Here is a 14,957-nt window from a genome sequence, read left to right as displayed (position 1 = left end):
AGCAAATGCCTTCAGCCTACTTTCCCTACAACTCCTCAAGGAAGAAGAAGAGTAAAGGGGTGCGTGTGCTTATTTTGACCTGTCCAGAAGTGAATGTTGTTTTTTTGTTTTTTGTTTTTTGTTTTTTGTTTTTTGGTTTTTTTACAATGTTCAGTATTTTCCCAAGAGAAATTCTTCAGTAATGTCACCTAGATAGGAGTGGGAAATGCAGTGCTCTGAAGAGGGTCACAGAGGCTGGGTTAACGTATTCTTGTGTCTTGCTCAGCCTCCAAACAAGCAATCCTATAGGGCAGAAGATGACCCCAAGGACTGCAGTTACCTAACAGGTTTCTTATACGTGGATGTGCCTCTTCAAATCTCATCCCAGCTGCCATTTCACGTGTCAGCAACGGCACATCTGGGGACCTTAAATTAAAGGGTTACCCAGCGTAAATAAACAAGAGCTTGCACTTTGGAACTATTGACCGAGTTCCACCACCTGAACAATTTGTTAACGAGAGGTTTGGGCACTGGGAGGACGATGGCAAAAATCCCCCTCCTACTCTCCATTTGTCTTCTGGGAGCTTTTCTTGGTGCCGAAAGTACAGGTGGGTTCTTTTAAAAACCTAGGGAGTCTTTCACTTTTAGCTGGGGGGACTGGGAGGAGTTACAGGTTCGGGGACAGTTTGTCACTTGACGCAGCAGCAACTTGTGCTGTCTCGTGAGAGACAAGGGGTCGGAGGGACGGCAGCATTTGATATCTTCTCTATTTAAAGCTCTGACTCTTTTATCAGGAATAAAATAACAGCTTTTATGCTGACTTTACACAAAGTGTCACAGGGATTAATTTTAAGAATGAGATTTTTCTGAAATTCATACAGCATTTAAGCTTTCAGAGCTCAATTCAGCCATTCTGGAACACACACGCAAAAGGAAAAATGGGAAGCACGTCACTGGTGGAGTAACATCCACAGCCCCTGTGCGCCATTGCTTTGTCCCGGAATACAAACAAGTACTTGCATCTATAAAACAGTCATTGGGCTTGCCAATGTGAGAAACGTTTAAAGCCAAACCCAGCATGAATTTAACAAAGGCTGTAAGGTGCAGTCAACACTGTAGACAAGATAGAGGAGTTGATGGATGTGGGCAATCGCACATAGTAATGCAGGCAGTCGCGTGATTTATCTGTAGCAGCAACACTTCCAGCAGAGGCTGGTTTGCATCCAGTGCAAGTACTTGTCTGGTGCAAGGCTTTCTTCTTTCATTAAAGCATTGCAAGTAACAGCTTTAAAAAAAAAAAATAAAAATGTGAGCAGACTTTCAAGTATATCAGCACCGTCATCCACCCAGGGGTATTTCCTAGAAAACACTACATTCACGTGGCAGAGCAGGTCTCTTCCCCAGCCCCTTGGCCCAGAAACCCATCTCACTCTCTCCAGCACTGGCTTAGAAGTTGCTAAGTCACACATGAGTGTGTGCTTGGTGTGAGGATCGCTTCCAGCCAGGGTGAGTGCAATGCTCGTGACCCCATGGGACCTGCCACCTTCAGTTCAAAGCAAGTTTGGCTTGTAAAGTAGCATGTGGGATCGGTAAGATACCAAGAAAGCCTAGGGGGATCTGATGGAGGTAAAGCTGCATTCATTAAAATAAGTTTTCAACATTAACTGGGTTAATTAGGGCAGATGCCTGGCACATCCCACTGGGCAGAGCTGAAGGAGCAGGCCTAACACAGCAGTATCACACTGTGCTGGGCCGCGTGCAGCTGTGCCCATGCCTGGCTCCCCCAGTGCTAACCACACAGAGAGCCCAGCAGAGCCACAGAACCAGGGCTGCTCTGTCCCTCTCACTCCAGACTTTTCTGCCCAGCTCAGGCTGATGCTCACGTTGTAGGGAAAAGGGTTTCCTCCAGTGAAACTTCCTCCTTTCTTCATGTCCCACACATGAAACCCAAGACTTGTGGCTCCGGTCGGGTTTCAGCAGACTACTCCATGGGGGCTGCAGTGTTTAAACCAAGCCTGGCTTCTTCAGAGGCCAGTGCTTTACCCATCAATATCTACTGCCAAACAATTAGATTAAGGTCAAGAGTTTAATGCATTCCTCTTCTTTTTTTTTTTTTAAAAAAAAAAAAAAAAAAAAAAAAAAAAAAAAAACTGAAAACGTGAGGAATGCAGAGGTGCAAGCCTGCTTTATAATGATTAAAATCATTGCAAAAACAATTAGTAGAGTCTCTGGCAAAGAAAGTGCTAGGAGAAAGGCAGGATTATACTGCTGGTGGCATGGTATAAATAAAGCAACCCCTCCTGGGCTCATGAGAATCCAATTAACCTCTGTGGCTTTGGAGAGGCTGGGATCTGGTCTCAACTGAGAGCAGAAGTTATGCCTGAGCAGCAATGACCTATACATGCCCAAAGCCCTTCCAGCACATGGCTCACAGACAAAGACCTATGTCGCAGGAGGCCACCACCAACTCCAAGAAGAGCTGCTCTGCCATGCCATCTGGTGACAAAAAGGGACACAGCTGTGAGTGCTAAGGGAGGCTGGAGAGACAAAGCAGTAAGCCATTATGGGCAATTCATGTCTTTTCTGGAGCGGTGGTAGGGGGAAACAGTGCTCAGCAGAGGCTGGTGTCTCTGGGAGGTGGGGCAGAAGTTTACAGAGGTTCATAATCTGACAAGTAAATCCTCCAGTGGTTACAGACACAGAAACGCCTCCTCCAGCTTGTGGAGCAAGGCCAGTGCCAGCTGGGAGAAAGTGTGGTGGCACCACAATGGGACTGCATGTCCTTGTAGCCTTCACCAGGTGGCAACCACAGGGAGGCTGGTGGCCACCTGGACATCCCCTCTGACCCAGGGACAGCAGGTTGGAGTCAGCAGGGCACACACTCCTCACCTGCATGACCCAGCTGCCTTCCCCTGAAGTGCTGAGGAGGGCTTGTGTCACCCTCTGGCCAGCACAGCCACAGGGACAGTGGTGCCAGGGCACTTGGGCAAGAGTGAGAAGCAGAGTGAGAAGCACATGGCCCCAGGCTTTCAAGAGCCACAGCTGCTTGCAGAGGTAAACGGCCTATTACAGCCAACACGGGCACAGAGTTAAAGTAGGATAATTTCTGTGTTCAAACAAGACCTCACTAAGCAGCAGCATGAAAAAGCCTATTATTCTCCCCTCTTGAATAGCTTATTCCAGTCTGTGCATAGGAAGTATTCACACCATCTGCTTCAGGGTATTTTAAGCATCAAACTTCAGTGCTCCTAATCACCCTCTCGCCATCAGCCATTTCTGTCTATTGACTGCTTTGACTCCAGGTTCCCCAGATCTGATCCCCTGGATTGCAGTTACGTTTGACACCAAAGAAATCTCAAGTAGATGATAACACTCCTGAAATGTCCCTGGCCATGGGGCAGTGGGGGATGAACGTATGAAAAGGGCTTGCTTTCTGGGAGAGCAGAGCCCTGACAGACCATCCCAGCTGCATCGCATGGTGCGTGCTCCTCTGTAGCCTAAATTTCTTTTCAAATTGCAGTCTTTATTGAGAACAAAGAGGCAAGTGCAGTTCTGCACAGGCAAAGGCGAGCCAATTCAAACAGACTGGAAGAGGTTATTTCTGGGAACCTGGAGCGAGAATGCATAGAAGAAAAATGCAGCTTTGAAGAAGCCCGAGAAGTATTTGAAAACACAGAGAAAACTGTGAGTATCTCTGCTGCAAAATGGCAACACCTTTTTCACCCCAGTCCTCACTCGCATGAACAGTTCAGGCGAGGCACAGAGGGAGAAGGAGGAGCAAAGAGCAAGGGGGAAAGGGGCAGGAGCCAGGTGTAGCATCCATCACCCCTTGATTCTCAGTCATGATCCATCTGTTGGACTGGGGAAAAGCTTTAGAAGCTTGGTCACTACCAAGGCTACTGAAACAGTTGTTTTCCTTCAAGGTTTTTGCTTTAGCTTTGGAGTCGTCCCTTTACTACTCTAGCCCAGGAATTAGAAATTGAGTGAAATTTTATTTTTTCTTCTTCTTTGCAGATGGAGTTTTGGAAGACTTACATTGGTAAGAGCTGCTTTCTTCATGTTCACTTGCATAATATTCATCTCTCAGTGCATAAGTAGCAGGTGCTTATTGAAATGTGTTTCAGAATTCCAAAATTGTTTTATCACAGAATTGGTCAGAGTCATAAGCCCTAAATGCTGTAGCCACCCAGCCTGTGCTTGTCTCATTTGCACACAAATTGCAAGGAAAAAAAAATACTTAGCTTTTTCTATGTCAAGCAGGGGTGGTTTTTTTTTGTTGTTTGTTTGTTTTTTTTTGTTTGTTTGTTTTGTTTTTTTGAACAAACTGCCCAAACCTCACAGAACAAAACCAGTTTGCACGAAGTGCTGGATCCAACGAGCCCAGCTCACATTCTGGGCTTCTAGTGTCAGCCAGAGCACAGCGTAGAACAAGACATTAGTAATTAACCCACCCCTGCCCCTCCAAGTAGTAAATGCTCTGCTCTCAAGCAGAGGTCTCCAGATAGGGCACAGCTTCATGCAAGCACAGTGTGAATCCCTGGAAATGCCAGATTAAAGCAGAGCCTCAACATGATCACAAACAGCATTGCAAACAGTTGTTTGCAATTCACATCATTGGTCCCAAACCTTTACTTCTCCACCATTTTCTTTCTGGTATCTATTTTCTTCCCTTTCAACCTCAGTCCCCCACGACTCCTTGGTCCCTTACAAGAAAGATTTCAATGACTACTAACACCTCTGAAACAAATTTTAAGGACATTTTGGTAAATGAACTGCTTTGTACACTGGCAAAGCGCCCAGAACATCTCACTATAAAGCCTTAAATAATTCAGATTAGTCTGTCCAGACTATAAAACAAATAAATTAATTGAATTTGCGTTTTAGGACTGTCCTCTGAAAAACTACCTGATGAAACTCAGCGCTGCTTTTGTTTCCCTGTCACTGTAACCAATTAGCCCACCAAAAATAACGAATGCCATCTATTCCCCAGTCATTCAGAGCACCTGTTCAGCTTACAAGCTGTTGCTCCCAGCACGTGCAGCCCACAGGAGCTCACCCACTTCCACCTTGGGGTACCAAAGCCCGATCGTCCTCACCAGGCAGCAACAGCAGCCACCACCCAAACCTTATACGCAAACTCCGACATGCCTTAAGCAAGACAAAACCATTCTGTCCCAGTTTGCAAACTGCCTTCTACATTCCAGCCTGTATCTCAAGGCATCAGCAACAGCCACACTTACTAGTGGGACACAAACACATCAGGATGTTCCACTTCCTCGTTGCTTTTGCATCACCATTTCAGAGCACCTTTCCCTGTGTTTTAACATTACTGATTTACTCTTTGAAAGTGTTGGAGCGCCAACTTTGCAATACTGGGCATTTTTACTCTAGCCTCAGTTACCCAACTGTAGGCAGCTGTGAAAATAAAAACCTTGACATGTAAGGAAAAATCTAGACCAGTTAATAGTAGTAAAATATTTAGAAAGAAAGAGCAATGACCTAGACTCACAGATCTAATAAACCGAGAAGTCTCCAGACCCAACCTGCAGGGAAAGTGGAGGTTTAGTGGAGGACTTGTTAGTGTTAGGTCAGAGGTTGGACTCGATGATCCTGAGGTCTCTTCCAACCTAGAAATTCTGTGATTCTGTGAAAGACTGGAGTGTCAGAACAATTCAGATTAGGAAATCCTAATCACTCTTGAGGAAGCAAGTCTTCCAACTTCAGCTGTCCAACCTAGCCAAGACATGAAATCCTGCTAAGATGTCTTTAGGGAGATGAAACAAGCAGAATTAACCCATAGGAGACAGTGTATGTAATTGGGCTGCTGTAAAGCACTGCTCCTGCTGTTACCCTAAGGCTGATACTGGCTATTATGTTTTTGTGTGTCAGAATCTGATTTATTTTCCATTATGAAGATGGAAGGCACACAGCCTTCTGCTCATCTTTAGCAGGAGGCTTGCACACAGAAGGCTCCAGTGCTTGGCTGGCACTGGCTGTGGTGGACACTCACGTTTGTTAATTCTCCTGTCTTCTCACCAAGATGGAGATCAATGTGACCCCAATCCATGCAAAAATGGAGCTGTTTGCGAGGATGCCGTAAGTTCCTACACGTGCTGGTGCCCAGCTGGGTATGAAGGCAAGAATTGTGAGATAGGTACGTATGGGGGGCTTATCCTGTGATTATTTTGCTCTTTTTGAAATCGCACCTCATCAAAGCGGGCATAAAGACTTTCATCCTACTCGAGGGCTGGTTTGGACACACATTGCCTTGCTGTGAGACACTGTGTGAATGTGCAGATGTAGCCCATTGGCAGTGGGATAGCAGGGGGACACACCTTGGGATACAGGAACAGATGTGTCCCTCCTCTCCCATCCCCAGCAGAGCCCCAGCTCCACCTCCACCAAGCCCCGCGATGCCTGCTCGTGCGCAGGGCTCAGCAGAGACTCAGGCTCAAGGTCTGTTCGGTGTGCTGCAGCTGCCAGAGCACATGTTGACACAGACCTTCCTTTATCTCCCCAGCACAAGCCTTTCCAGGGCTGTTCATCAGCCAGGGACGACACACGCCCACTGAAAGCAAGAGTTTTACACCAGCCTCAGTGCAGCCCCCACGATTTCACTCCTCCTTCCCGTTCTCACACCAGGTGCTGAGGGGGTAGGACTAGCACAACTTCCTCACAACGGCACTCTGCTAAATTCATAATTATGATTATCACCAGCAACCTTGAGTCTACGGGCAAACAAAAGGCAAATATTTTCCTGATGGGTTGAGGAGTTTATGAAAACCAAACAGATGATAATTTAAACAAGAGGGATATTCAGCTCTTATATTTATAATATAATCAGGGGCTGTGCAACTCACATAGTGTGCTAGACTCACTGCACTAATAAAAGATTCCCTTTCTAGTTGTGCTTCTGCTCTGGCAAGAGAGGAGTGTACGTTAAAAAGAGCATTTCAAAGCTGCATCAAATTTAAATAGTCTCATTGCAGATTTCTCATGGAAGTGAGACAGGAGCAAAAATAGCACTAGAAGTGAGGCGTGAAAAGGATCTCAGTAAAAATAGTAAATGATGGCATTAAAATGGCTACAGGAAGGGAGGTGTCCTTGAGGAGGTAGGAGTGGAGTTAATCTGCTGTGAAGCTATTTGAAAACTCCTTGAGAATTAATAGGGTACCTGCAGATTAGTGGATTTCCACTTCCAAGGGGTGGTGTTCCCATAGCAGAGCGAGAGGTGGGATGGGAGAAGGCACACCCAATGTGCTGGGACTCTCACTGAGCCTCAGGTTGCCCTACAAACACTGGGAATCATTGCATCAAAAGTCCTGCTGAAATGGGTCCTCCACGTCAGGCTGCAATGATTTGTAGGTATGTCAGGACGAGCATGTGGTTTTGCTTGAGGTTTCAAATTCAGAGACCAGCAAGAATCCCGAGACAAAGCTTTCCTGGGGCTCAGGCTTCGCTCCCACTGGATATGCAGTGCTCTCCACTGGCACCTGTGCCGCGGTTGGATTTCCGTAAGCAGAGGGGAGGAGGGGAACATGATGGTGGGGAAATCACATGGCTCGTAACCAAATATTTGCAGCAGGCCTTGGGGGTCAGGCTGCCAAATTTCAGGCAGCTCTGCAGGGCTGAGCAGCGCCAATCACATCGGTCTGTCACGCAGGGATTGCTGGAGGTCAGAGGCTGTGCCGGAGCTGAGAAACACCTCACGTAGGACCGTGGCCATTTCCTCATCCTGCCTTCTCAAAGAGGTGCCTGGCCCTGTGTCAATATGAACAGGGATGGCATTTGCAAAGAAGAGGATTCTCTTTGCAAACAAGCATCCATTTTGCATAGTCTAGAACAACTGGAGTGAGCTATAGGCTGAGCCCAAAAGCCCAGGTACAACGACCCTGATCTGTCATATGTCACAGGTTTCACATTTTCTTTTTAATTTCTTTCAGACTTCACTTGTGCAATTAAAAATGGAGGCTGCAAGCACTTTTGCAGGCATGATCCACCGCAGAAAGTCGTATGCTCCTGCGCTGCTGGCTATAAACTTCAGGAAGATGGAAAGTCCTGTGAACCTGCAGGTTAAACTTTAAAGCATTTTTAAGAGATTTGGGTTAAAGTTTCTAAGGTCTTCTCCTGGATTTAGACACATGAATCTCACAGAAATGCTATATACAGTTGGAAGCCAACCTTGTTCTCTGGCTTAGCAAACGTAAAGAGCCTGATGCTGCACTTTCCTAATGCCAGATGTGGGGTCACACTGGAAAGATGTGATCCGAGCCCCCTTTTTTTAGCTTAGGTGTAAAAGAGGAGGTTACATGTCTGAGACTATTGCACACAAGGCAAATGCCTGTTTCAGAGGGCTGCTCACATGGGCACATCTCGCACTTGCAGCTATTCTATAGTTCCAGGTACGGATCAATAATTTTCTGCCTGAATATTGTCCTGGAGGTCTCTCTGCTGTGAGCTGTGCTGTGTCCCATAACTACTTGAGTCCAGCAGAGACAAGTGGAGCTTTTTGGTGGTGCTGCCCTCCTGTCAGCATGAAGACACACACAAAGACCCTCAACAGGAATTGCACTGTGTGGGTCACTTGTGGTGCTAAGGAGCAAAAAGAAAGCAGCCAAACAGGGTGGAGAAATGCAGTACTTGAGGTTGCTAAGGAATAACTAGTTCTTGTCATATTCCCCCCTGACTTTCAGGGATCAGACTCTCAGCCCAAGACACTTGCAATGCTTTCTGCTAATGGAGATTATTGAGATCTAGGGCCTGTGTTGCCCCACTTCCGATGGGCCAGAAAGGTTTACTTTTAGCAACAAGATCACCTTCCAGGTTAGGTAATTGCCATTTCTTCAAAAGCTTAGCTTTTGTTGGCTCTGAAACTCCCATTTTGTAGCCTAACTTCACGACAGTGCCTTCCCTCACTGAGCACTTATTTGAGCCCTACTCCTAAAGTGGACTGTTTAAGGAAATGCAAAATCTCTGTAGGCCACACTTACATCTGATTTTACACTAATGTTTGTTTGCACAGTGCTGTCAAAAGCTTTTCAGATGAAAGACAATGCCTGATGCTATTTACTATTTTGACTGCCACTATCAGCAGGGATTCGGCACACACTGCGTAGGAGAGAAATGGGAAGAGCTCGTCTAAAATGAGCTTACAGATGAGGTCTTCATTAACAGGAAAATCTACAGCCCTAGCATGAGTTTATTAATGTTTTCCTCACCTTGGTGCCAAGCAGGATTATCTGTACAATTGGCAGATATTATTTCCTGCCCTCTCCCAGCTGGACTTTTATTGTTCTGGAGTAACTTGCTGTAGAAATGTCAGCCAAACAGCCGGGCTGCCCAGCACAGAAAGCCTCCCGGGCACGCTCCTCAGCATCCCACTAAATAAAGGCACAGCTGCACCATCCTATCCAACATACCCCCTCTCTCACAAGCTTCCTTCTTTTTAAAAGCTGTTCAGAACTCGTATCTAAGGCCCGGGAAGCCTTTATGCTTTTGCTACTCTTGCATATTGATTGCACTGCTGCTCTGGGTCCCGGTCAGTTCATTAACACACCCACTCATCCCCAAACAGGGTGCTGGGAGGAGACAGCATCTGTCTCCTCTCCTGCTCCTTCAGTTGCTGTCACTGTCAGTGTGATACACAACCAAGGATAACCATGTCCATTTCTCTCCCAGTGCCATATCCATGCGGGAGGATCACAGCTCCTGATGTGAAGAGAAAGCTCACCCGAACCATAAACACCTTCGAGTACTGGAACATCACCACCAATGATGAGGATGACATTCATGATGAGGCTCTCAACATCACGGAAACCCCCACCGCTGCCACCACCAAGAAAATCATACCGATAAATAAGACGGACACCCGGGTGGTCGGGGGAACAGACAGCATGAAGGGCCAGGTGCCCTGGCAGGTACTGGCTGTTTCTGCCTCTCCCTCATAACCCCAGCAGTCGCTCTGTCTAGGCAGTTCTGAACTCAGGATCTTCTTACTTTGACATACTCGAAACCTGTCTTTGAGAATAGTTTAGCAATAGATCTCAAGTCTGCTAGGAATACAGCTTCTTTTTGTACATGGTTTCATGCCACAGCAACAAAACTTGCATGGCTGGAGGCCTACCCTAGAAGTCAGAGTCAAAGCAGTTTCCTCTGGGGAGCACAGCTTTGCAAGGAAAAATGCAGCTCATTTTTCAGTGAAGCCACACTGAACGGTTGGGAAATACCATTTAAGTGCAATATTCTGATTCTGTTCCATTGCAAACCCTGGCATAGACCGACAGCGCTGATGGCAAAGGAAAGTGGCTTATGCAGGGAGGCCCATTTGTGCAGCTCAGCCAAGAGAAGAACCAGAAAGTTAAGTATAAGAAATCAGACCCTGCAACGAAAGTCAACGTGCATGCTAGCAGCCCACCAAGCCTGGCGAGAGCTGGCTGTGCTCACGGAGACCTCCACCTCTCCGGGCACCCCCCAGGACAGCTCTGCTTGCCCAGATGAAGAAGCCTGGCCTGCGGGGGATTCGGGCAGAGGGGCTGATGCCTGCTCGCTGGGGTTGGGGCTGCGAGAAGGGTCTCGGAAGCCGGGCAAGGAGCAGCCGGGCAATGCTGCCCCCCAGCCGGGTGCCCGCAGCAGGGGTGCGGTGCTGCCCTCCCGCGGCCGGCGCTGCGCTGGAGCTCGGAGCTCCACCAGCCGATGATGCCAGGGCATGGGGGGCACCGGGCAGCTTGCAGGGGACGAGCAGTGCCACGGGGAAGGGGCGAAACGTAAGGGAAATCTGTTTCCAGACAGGCCGCCGAGGTGGCTGATCGATTTAATTAGAGAAGTTTCAGCGTAAGGGATGTCCTGGCTTGTGCCCGGGGGAGCTAGGTGCTCATGTGGCATGGGTAGTCAGCACATTGCCCCCAGCTTCACCGGTCGGTAGGTATGGAAGTGAATGGATTTGGGAAACTCCATGTTTTAAGCTGAGGTGTGTGTTTGGGCCATCTGCCCCCCCTGCAGCCTGGAGCAGGGAGAAGCAGAGCAGGACATCAGCTCGTGCGCAGGACAGCATCGGGCACCCCTGCACAGCACTGACGTGGGAGCATAGGGGCTCCTCGAGGAGCAAAGTCTGGCACACAGTGAGGTGGCTGGGGCAGCACTGGCTCCGTACAATTTAAATGCAACCCACCCTACAGCCAGACCAACGCTGTGCATCTCCCTCTTCCCCCCCCCGCCGATTCGCATGAACCCCACAGCTGTGGTTTCCCTCTGCTCCCGCAGGTTCATCTGGTGGACAGCGAAGGCTTGGGTTTCTGTGGCGGGTCCATCGTCAACGAGAAATGGGTGGTGACAGCAGCACACTGCCTGCAGCCAGGGGACAACGTCACAGCCGTGGCAGGTGAGCACCGCAGGCGGCATTGGGACAGCATGGGCAAGGGACAGGCCTCAGCACCAGAACCACAGGCTGCTGGCCCATCTGGCAACAGCTCAGCCTCACTGCAGAGAGCCAGAGAGAAACTGAGGCTGCCTAGAAGCCCACTAGGCACCAGTGAAGATGCTGCCGATCAGCCAGGGTGGTGTATGTTGGTCTCTGCTGCCCACACGGGACCTCAGCAGGGATTTCTGCTCTTCCCGGGGTCATGCCGAATTTCCACTCGACTCTCAGAGAACAGTTTAGTGTGGATGGTGCAAGAGTGGCACTAGCAGCCTGACTAACTCCTTGCAAACTGCTTTTGCTCTTAACTCTTTTAGAAGTAAATAGAATTATGGAATAAAGTAGAGAACCCAGGCTGGCATGTGGGCAAGCGTGCTTTTCCAGCAGGCTCTCTGGGGAGTTAGGCAGGGGCAGCGTGACCAGACCGCACAGCAAGGAATGGTACAGCTTTGCAAAACAAATGTATCTTTGCTGGAAAAAATGGTATTTCCCTGTGATTCTTGTACCCAGCTGCTACAGGCTGCCTGCTGATAATTCAGTGCAGGGCCTTGGCAAAGTGGTGCAGTGCAATGTTTCACAGCTGTGCCAGAATCATCTTCCCAAATTGTTTCTTCCCTCTATGAATACCTAGTATAGGAGACACACTGATAGAGTTGGTAATAGCTACGGGCAACGTTTGCAGGAGGCGGGAAAGTATTTCACTTTCTGTTTAAACACTATCAAATGTATTACTGATAAGAATGAGGTTCTACCTGAGCCTTGAAACACAGAGTTCATATCTACATAAATCAATTTATCTTGGGGGCTCCATCTGCACCTTCTGCCACATTGGCACAGCTGAGCTCTTGGCTGTGCCTGGTTGGCCTGCAGAGCAGCTCGCCATAGGGCTGGGAACCCCCTGCCCTGCACTGACAGGATGAGGTACACAGCTTGTTTTTGCTACTGACTTTCAGGCAGCTCTGCTTGAGAGCCCAGCACAAACCCACAAACATGAGAAAGTACAAAATTCCCCACGCAACAAGAACCATCCCCCAGAAAAGTACGTTTCTGCTAGACAGAGGTTTTGCATCTGCAGCATCTGCATGCAAACAGCCTCCCCTTTCCAGCTTGCTCACGCACAGCACACCCCCCTCTGTTCAGGATCCGCTCCCAGCCAGCCCCACTCACACTACCTGCACACTGCTCTGCAGCACAGCAGCATCTCCAGGGCAAGGTTTGGGGCAGGCAGCAAGTCAAGAAAGCGAAACACAGTTTTACAGGGCTGGTTCAATTTGTGTTCATACAATATATGGATAATATCTGAATCATTCACCTCCATTCATGCTAGGTGTTCAGCTTTGTTTGTAGCATCCTGGGAGGCCCAAAAACAATAGCAGGGGGTGGAAGAAGCATTCCAATCCCTTGTCCTTCTTTGTCTCTACACTGTCATAACTGAAGCATATTTCCAGGTCCCCAGCAATAGTAAGCAGCTGTAGCACACACACAAAAAAAACAAACCTCTCAAACTCTCCCCCACTTCTGTCTTGCACTTACACTCTAGAAACACAGCCTGCAAGGAAGCTGACATTCACACTCTGCTGAAAAAAAACAAAACAAAACACTTTCAGAGAGCACAGCAGCAGCACCAGCCGCCAAAACCGCCTTCACCAGGCGACAGCCTCCCCGTGAACACAGAAAGCTGCCTCACCTCTCTCGGCAGGGTCCTCGCTGCTCCTCGCAGGCAGATGCAGCAGACACAGGACACAGCCAGGGCCAGGGGCGCTGCAGATATTGTTTAGAGGAGATCGTATATTCTGGAGATTACAGCAAAGCGTGTGGAAGTACTGCGGCGGGGGTTAAACGCACCCTGCGCCTCTTGGGCTGCAGGAGAAGCCATCCTGCTCGCAGCCCTCGGCATCACCAGGTCGTGGGCAAGGCAGGGACTCAGCTCCAGGCACAGCCCAGCCACCAGCCAGAGCCCCCAGAGCTTCCCTCTCCCTCTACCTGTTGTCACAGGGCTGGGAAGGGATGCAATCAGCTGCTGGCAACTTAATCACGGGGCTGGCATTTGGGGCTGGCTGCTGATGCCATCCCTGAGTCCTGTGCTGCCCTGCCATGGTGTAGGGTACTCTGTGGGTTTGGAAAAGGGATGATCAGGTTCCTTTCCACTAATCAGTGATGTTTTTAAACAGATTTTTAATTCTGGAGGCTTTCCCCTTGGATGCCAGGGTAACACGTGCCTTGCACCCCTGTGGAAGTGCTAAATCCCGAGAACAGCCACGCTGCTACAAACCTCAGCAAAGGCCCCTAGCCCGTCTGTACTGTGAGGTGCTGTGGGTCTCGCAGCCACAGTTGCTGCCACATGCAGAGGGGATTTGGTGCTTGCTCAGCCGCTGCGTGTCCAGTGCCACATCCAGCAGCTGTGGGGACCCAGTAGGTGCTGCTGCGTGAGGCCCCCCAGGGCTAGGGTGTACAGAGCTCATCCCCCCTGTGCTAGGCTGGGGTGCTATTGTATCATGACAGCACTGTCACAATGTCAGCTTGGCCAGGGCCTGCACACGTCCTCTGCAGCACCGTCACACTACTGGGGGGACCAGCCCAAGCCCATTTTTCTCTGCAGGTGAATACAACACGAAGGAGGACGACAGCACCGAGCAGAGGCGTAAGGTGGTGAAAATTCTCCCACACCCCACGTACAACGCCTCTGTCAACAAGCACCACAACGACATCGCCCTGCTGGAGCTGGACCAGCCCCTCACCTTCAACAGCTACGTCACCCCCATCTGCATCGGCAGCCGGGAGTTCACCAACATGCTGCTGAAGCACGGGCAGGGCACGGTGAGCGGCTGGGGCAGCACCCTCTACCGTGGCAGGCCCGCTGTCGTCCTCCAGGTCCTCACGGTGCCCTTCGTTGACCGGCTGACCTGCCTGAAGAGCACCTCCACCTCCATCCAGCAGAACATGTTCTGCGCGGGCTTCTCGGCCGGTGGCAGGGACACCTGCGGAGGGGACAGCGGGGGTCCCCACGCCACCGAGATCGAGGGCACCTGGTTTCTGACGGGGGTCACCAGCTGGGGTGAGGAGTGTGCTAAGCCGGGCAAATACGGCATCTACACCAAGGTCTCCAAGTATGTGAAGTGGATAAAGGAAAACACGAGGCTTACCTAACCCAGGCAACATTCCTGGTGGATGGACTGGTTAGGTGGAGACCACAGGCATCGCTGCCTGTTTTTCAGAAATCATTGCGTTTTAATGATCATTTCTAAATGAACTAATTTCTGCTCTTTGAAGGCAACAGTTGAGAAAACTCAGTGTAAATGTGGTAACAGGGAAATAAAAAGCCTTTTTAATCACCCGTGACTGCATTCCTGAACACACCGACACTGCTGAGGTCAGGTAGATCCCCAAGCCCTGCGTGCCCAGAGCTGACACACAGCCTGGGGCTGCAGCACAGGCACCAAGCCCCCCTCCCTTCCCACATCTCTCACCCCTAAAGGGGCTGTCACTGCCTGCTGGTGTCCCCCACGGTCCCACTGCAGCCAGTACCCAGGATAGGACGCAGGGCAGGCCAGTGACGGAGACAGCC

At 49.5% G+C, this 14,957-nt stretch overlaps 1 protein-coding gene across 1 annotated transcript; it reads left to right on the top strand.

Annotated features, from left to right (window-relative positions):
- Positions 1-470: 470 nt before the first annotated feature.
- On the top strand, positions 471-14,870 carry F9 (coagulation factor IX). The gene is made up of 8 exons (XM_082770879.1): positions 471-587; positions 3,500-3,663; positions 3,994-4,018; positions 6,020-6,133; positions 7,923-8,051; positions 9,658-9,896; positions 11,239-11,356; positions 13,992-14,870. Exons 1-8 carry the CDS (start codon positions 521-523, stop codon positions 14,537-14,539), a joined length of 1,404 nt encoding a protein of 467 aa, XP_082627005.1. The 5' UTR covers positions 471-520; the 3' UTR covers positions 14,540-14,870.
- The last annotated feature ends 87 nt before the right edge of the window (positions 14,871-14,957 follow it).

The sequence above is a fragment of the Aythya marila genome, assembly GCF_965140915.1.
Source record: "Aythya marila genome assembly, chromosome: 13".
NCBI lineage: Eukaryota > Metazoa > Chordata > Aves > Anseriformes > Anatidae > Aythya > Aythya marila.
Note: the sequence above shows the minus strand (reverse complement) of the source record. Positions and strands in the feature narration are given on the sequence as shown.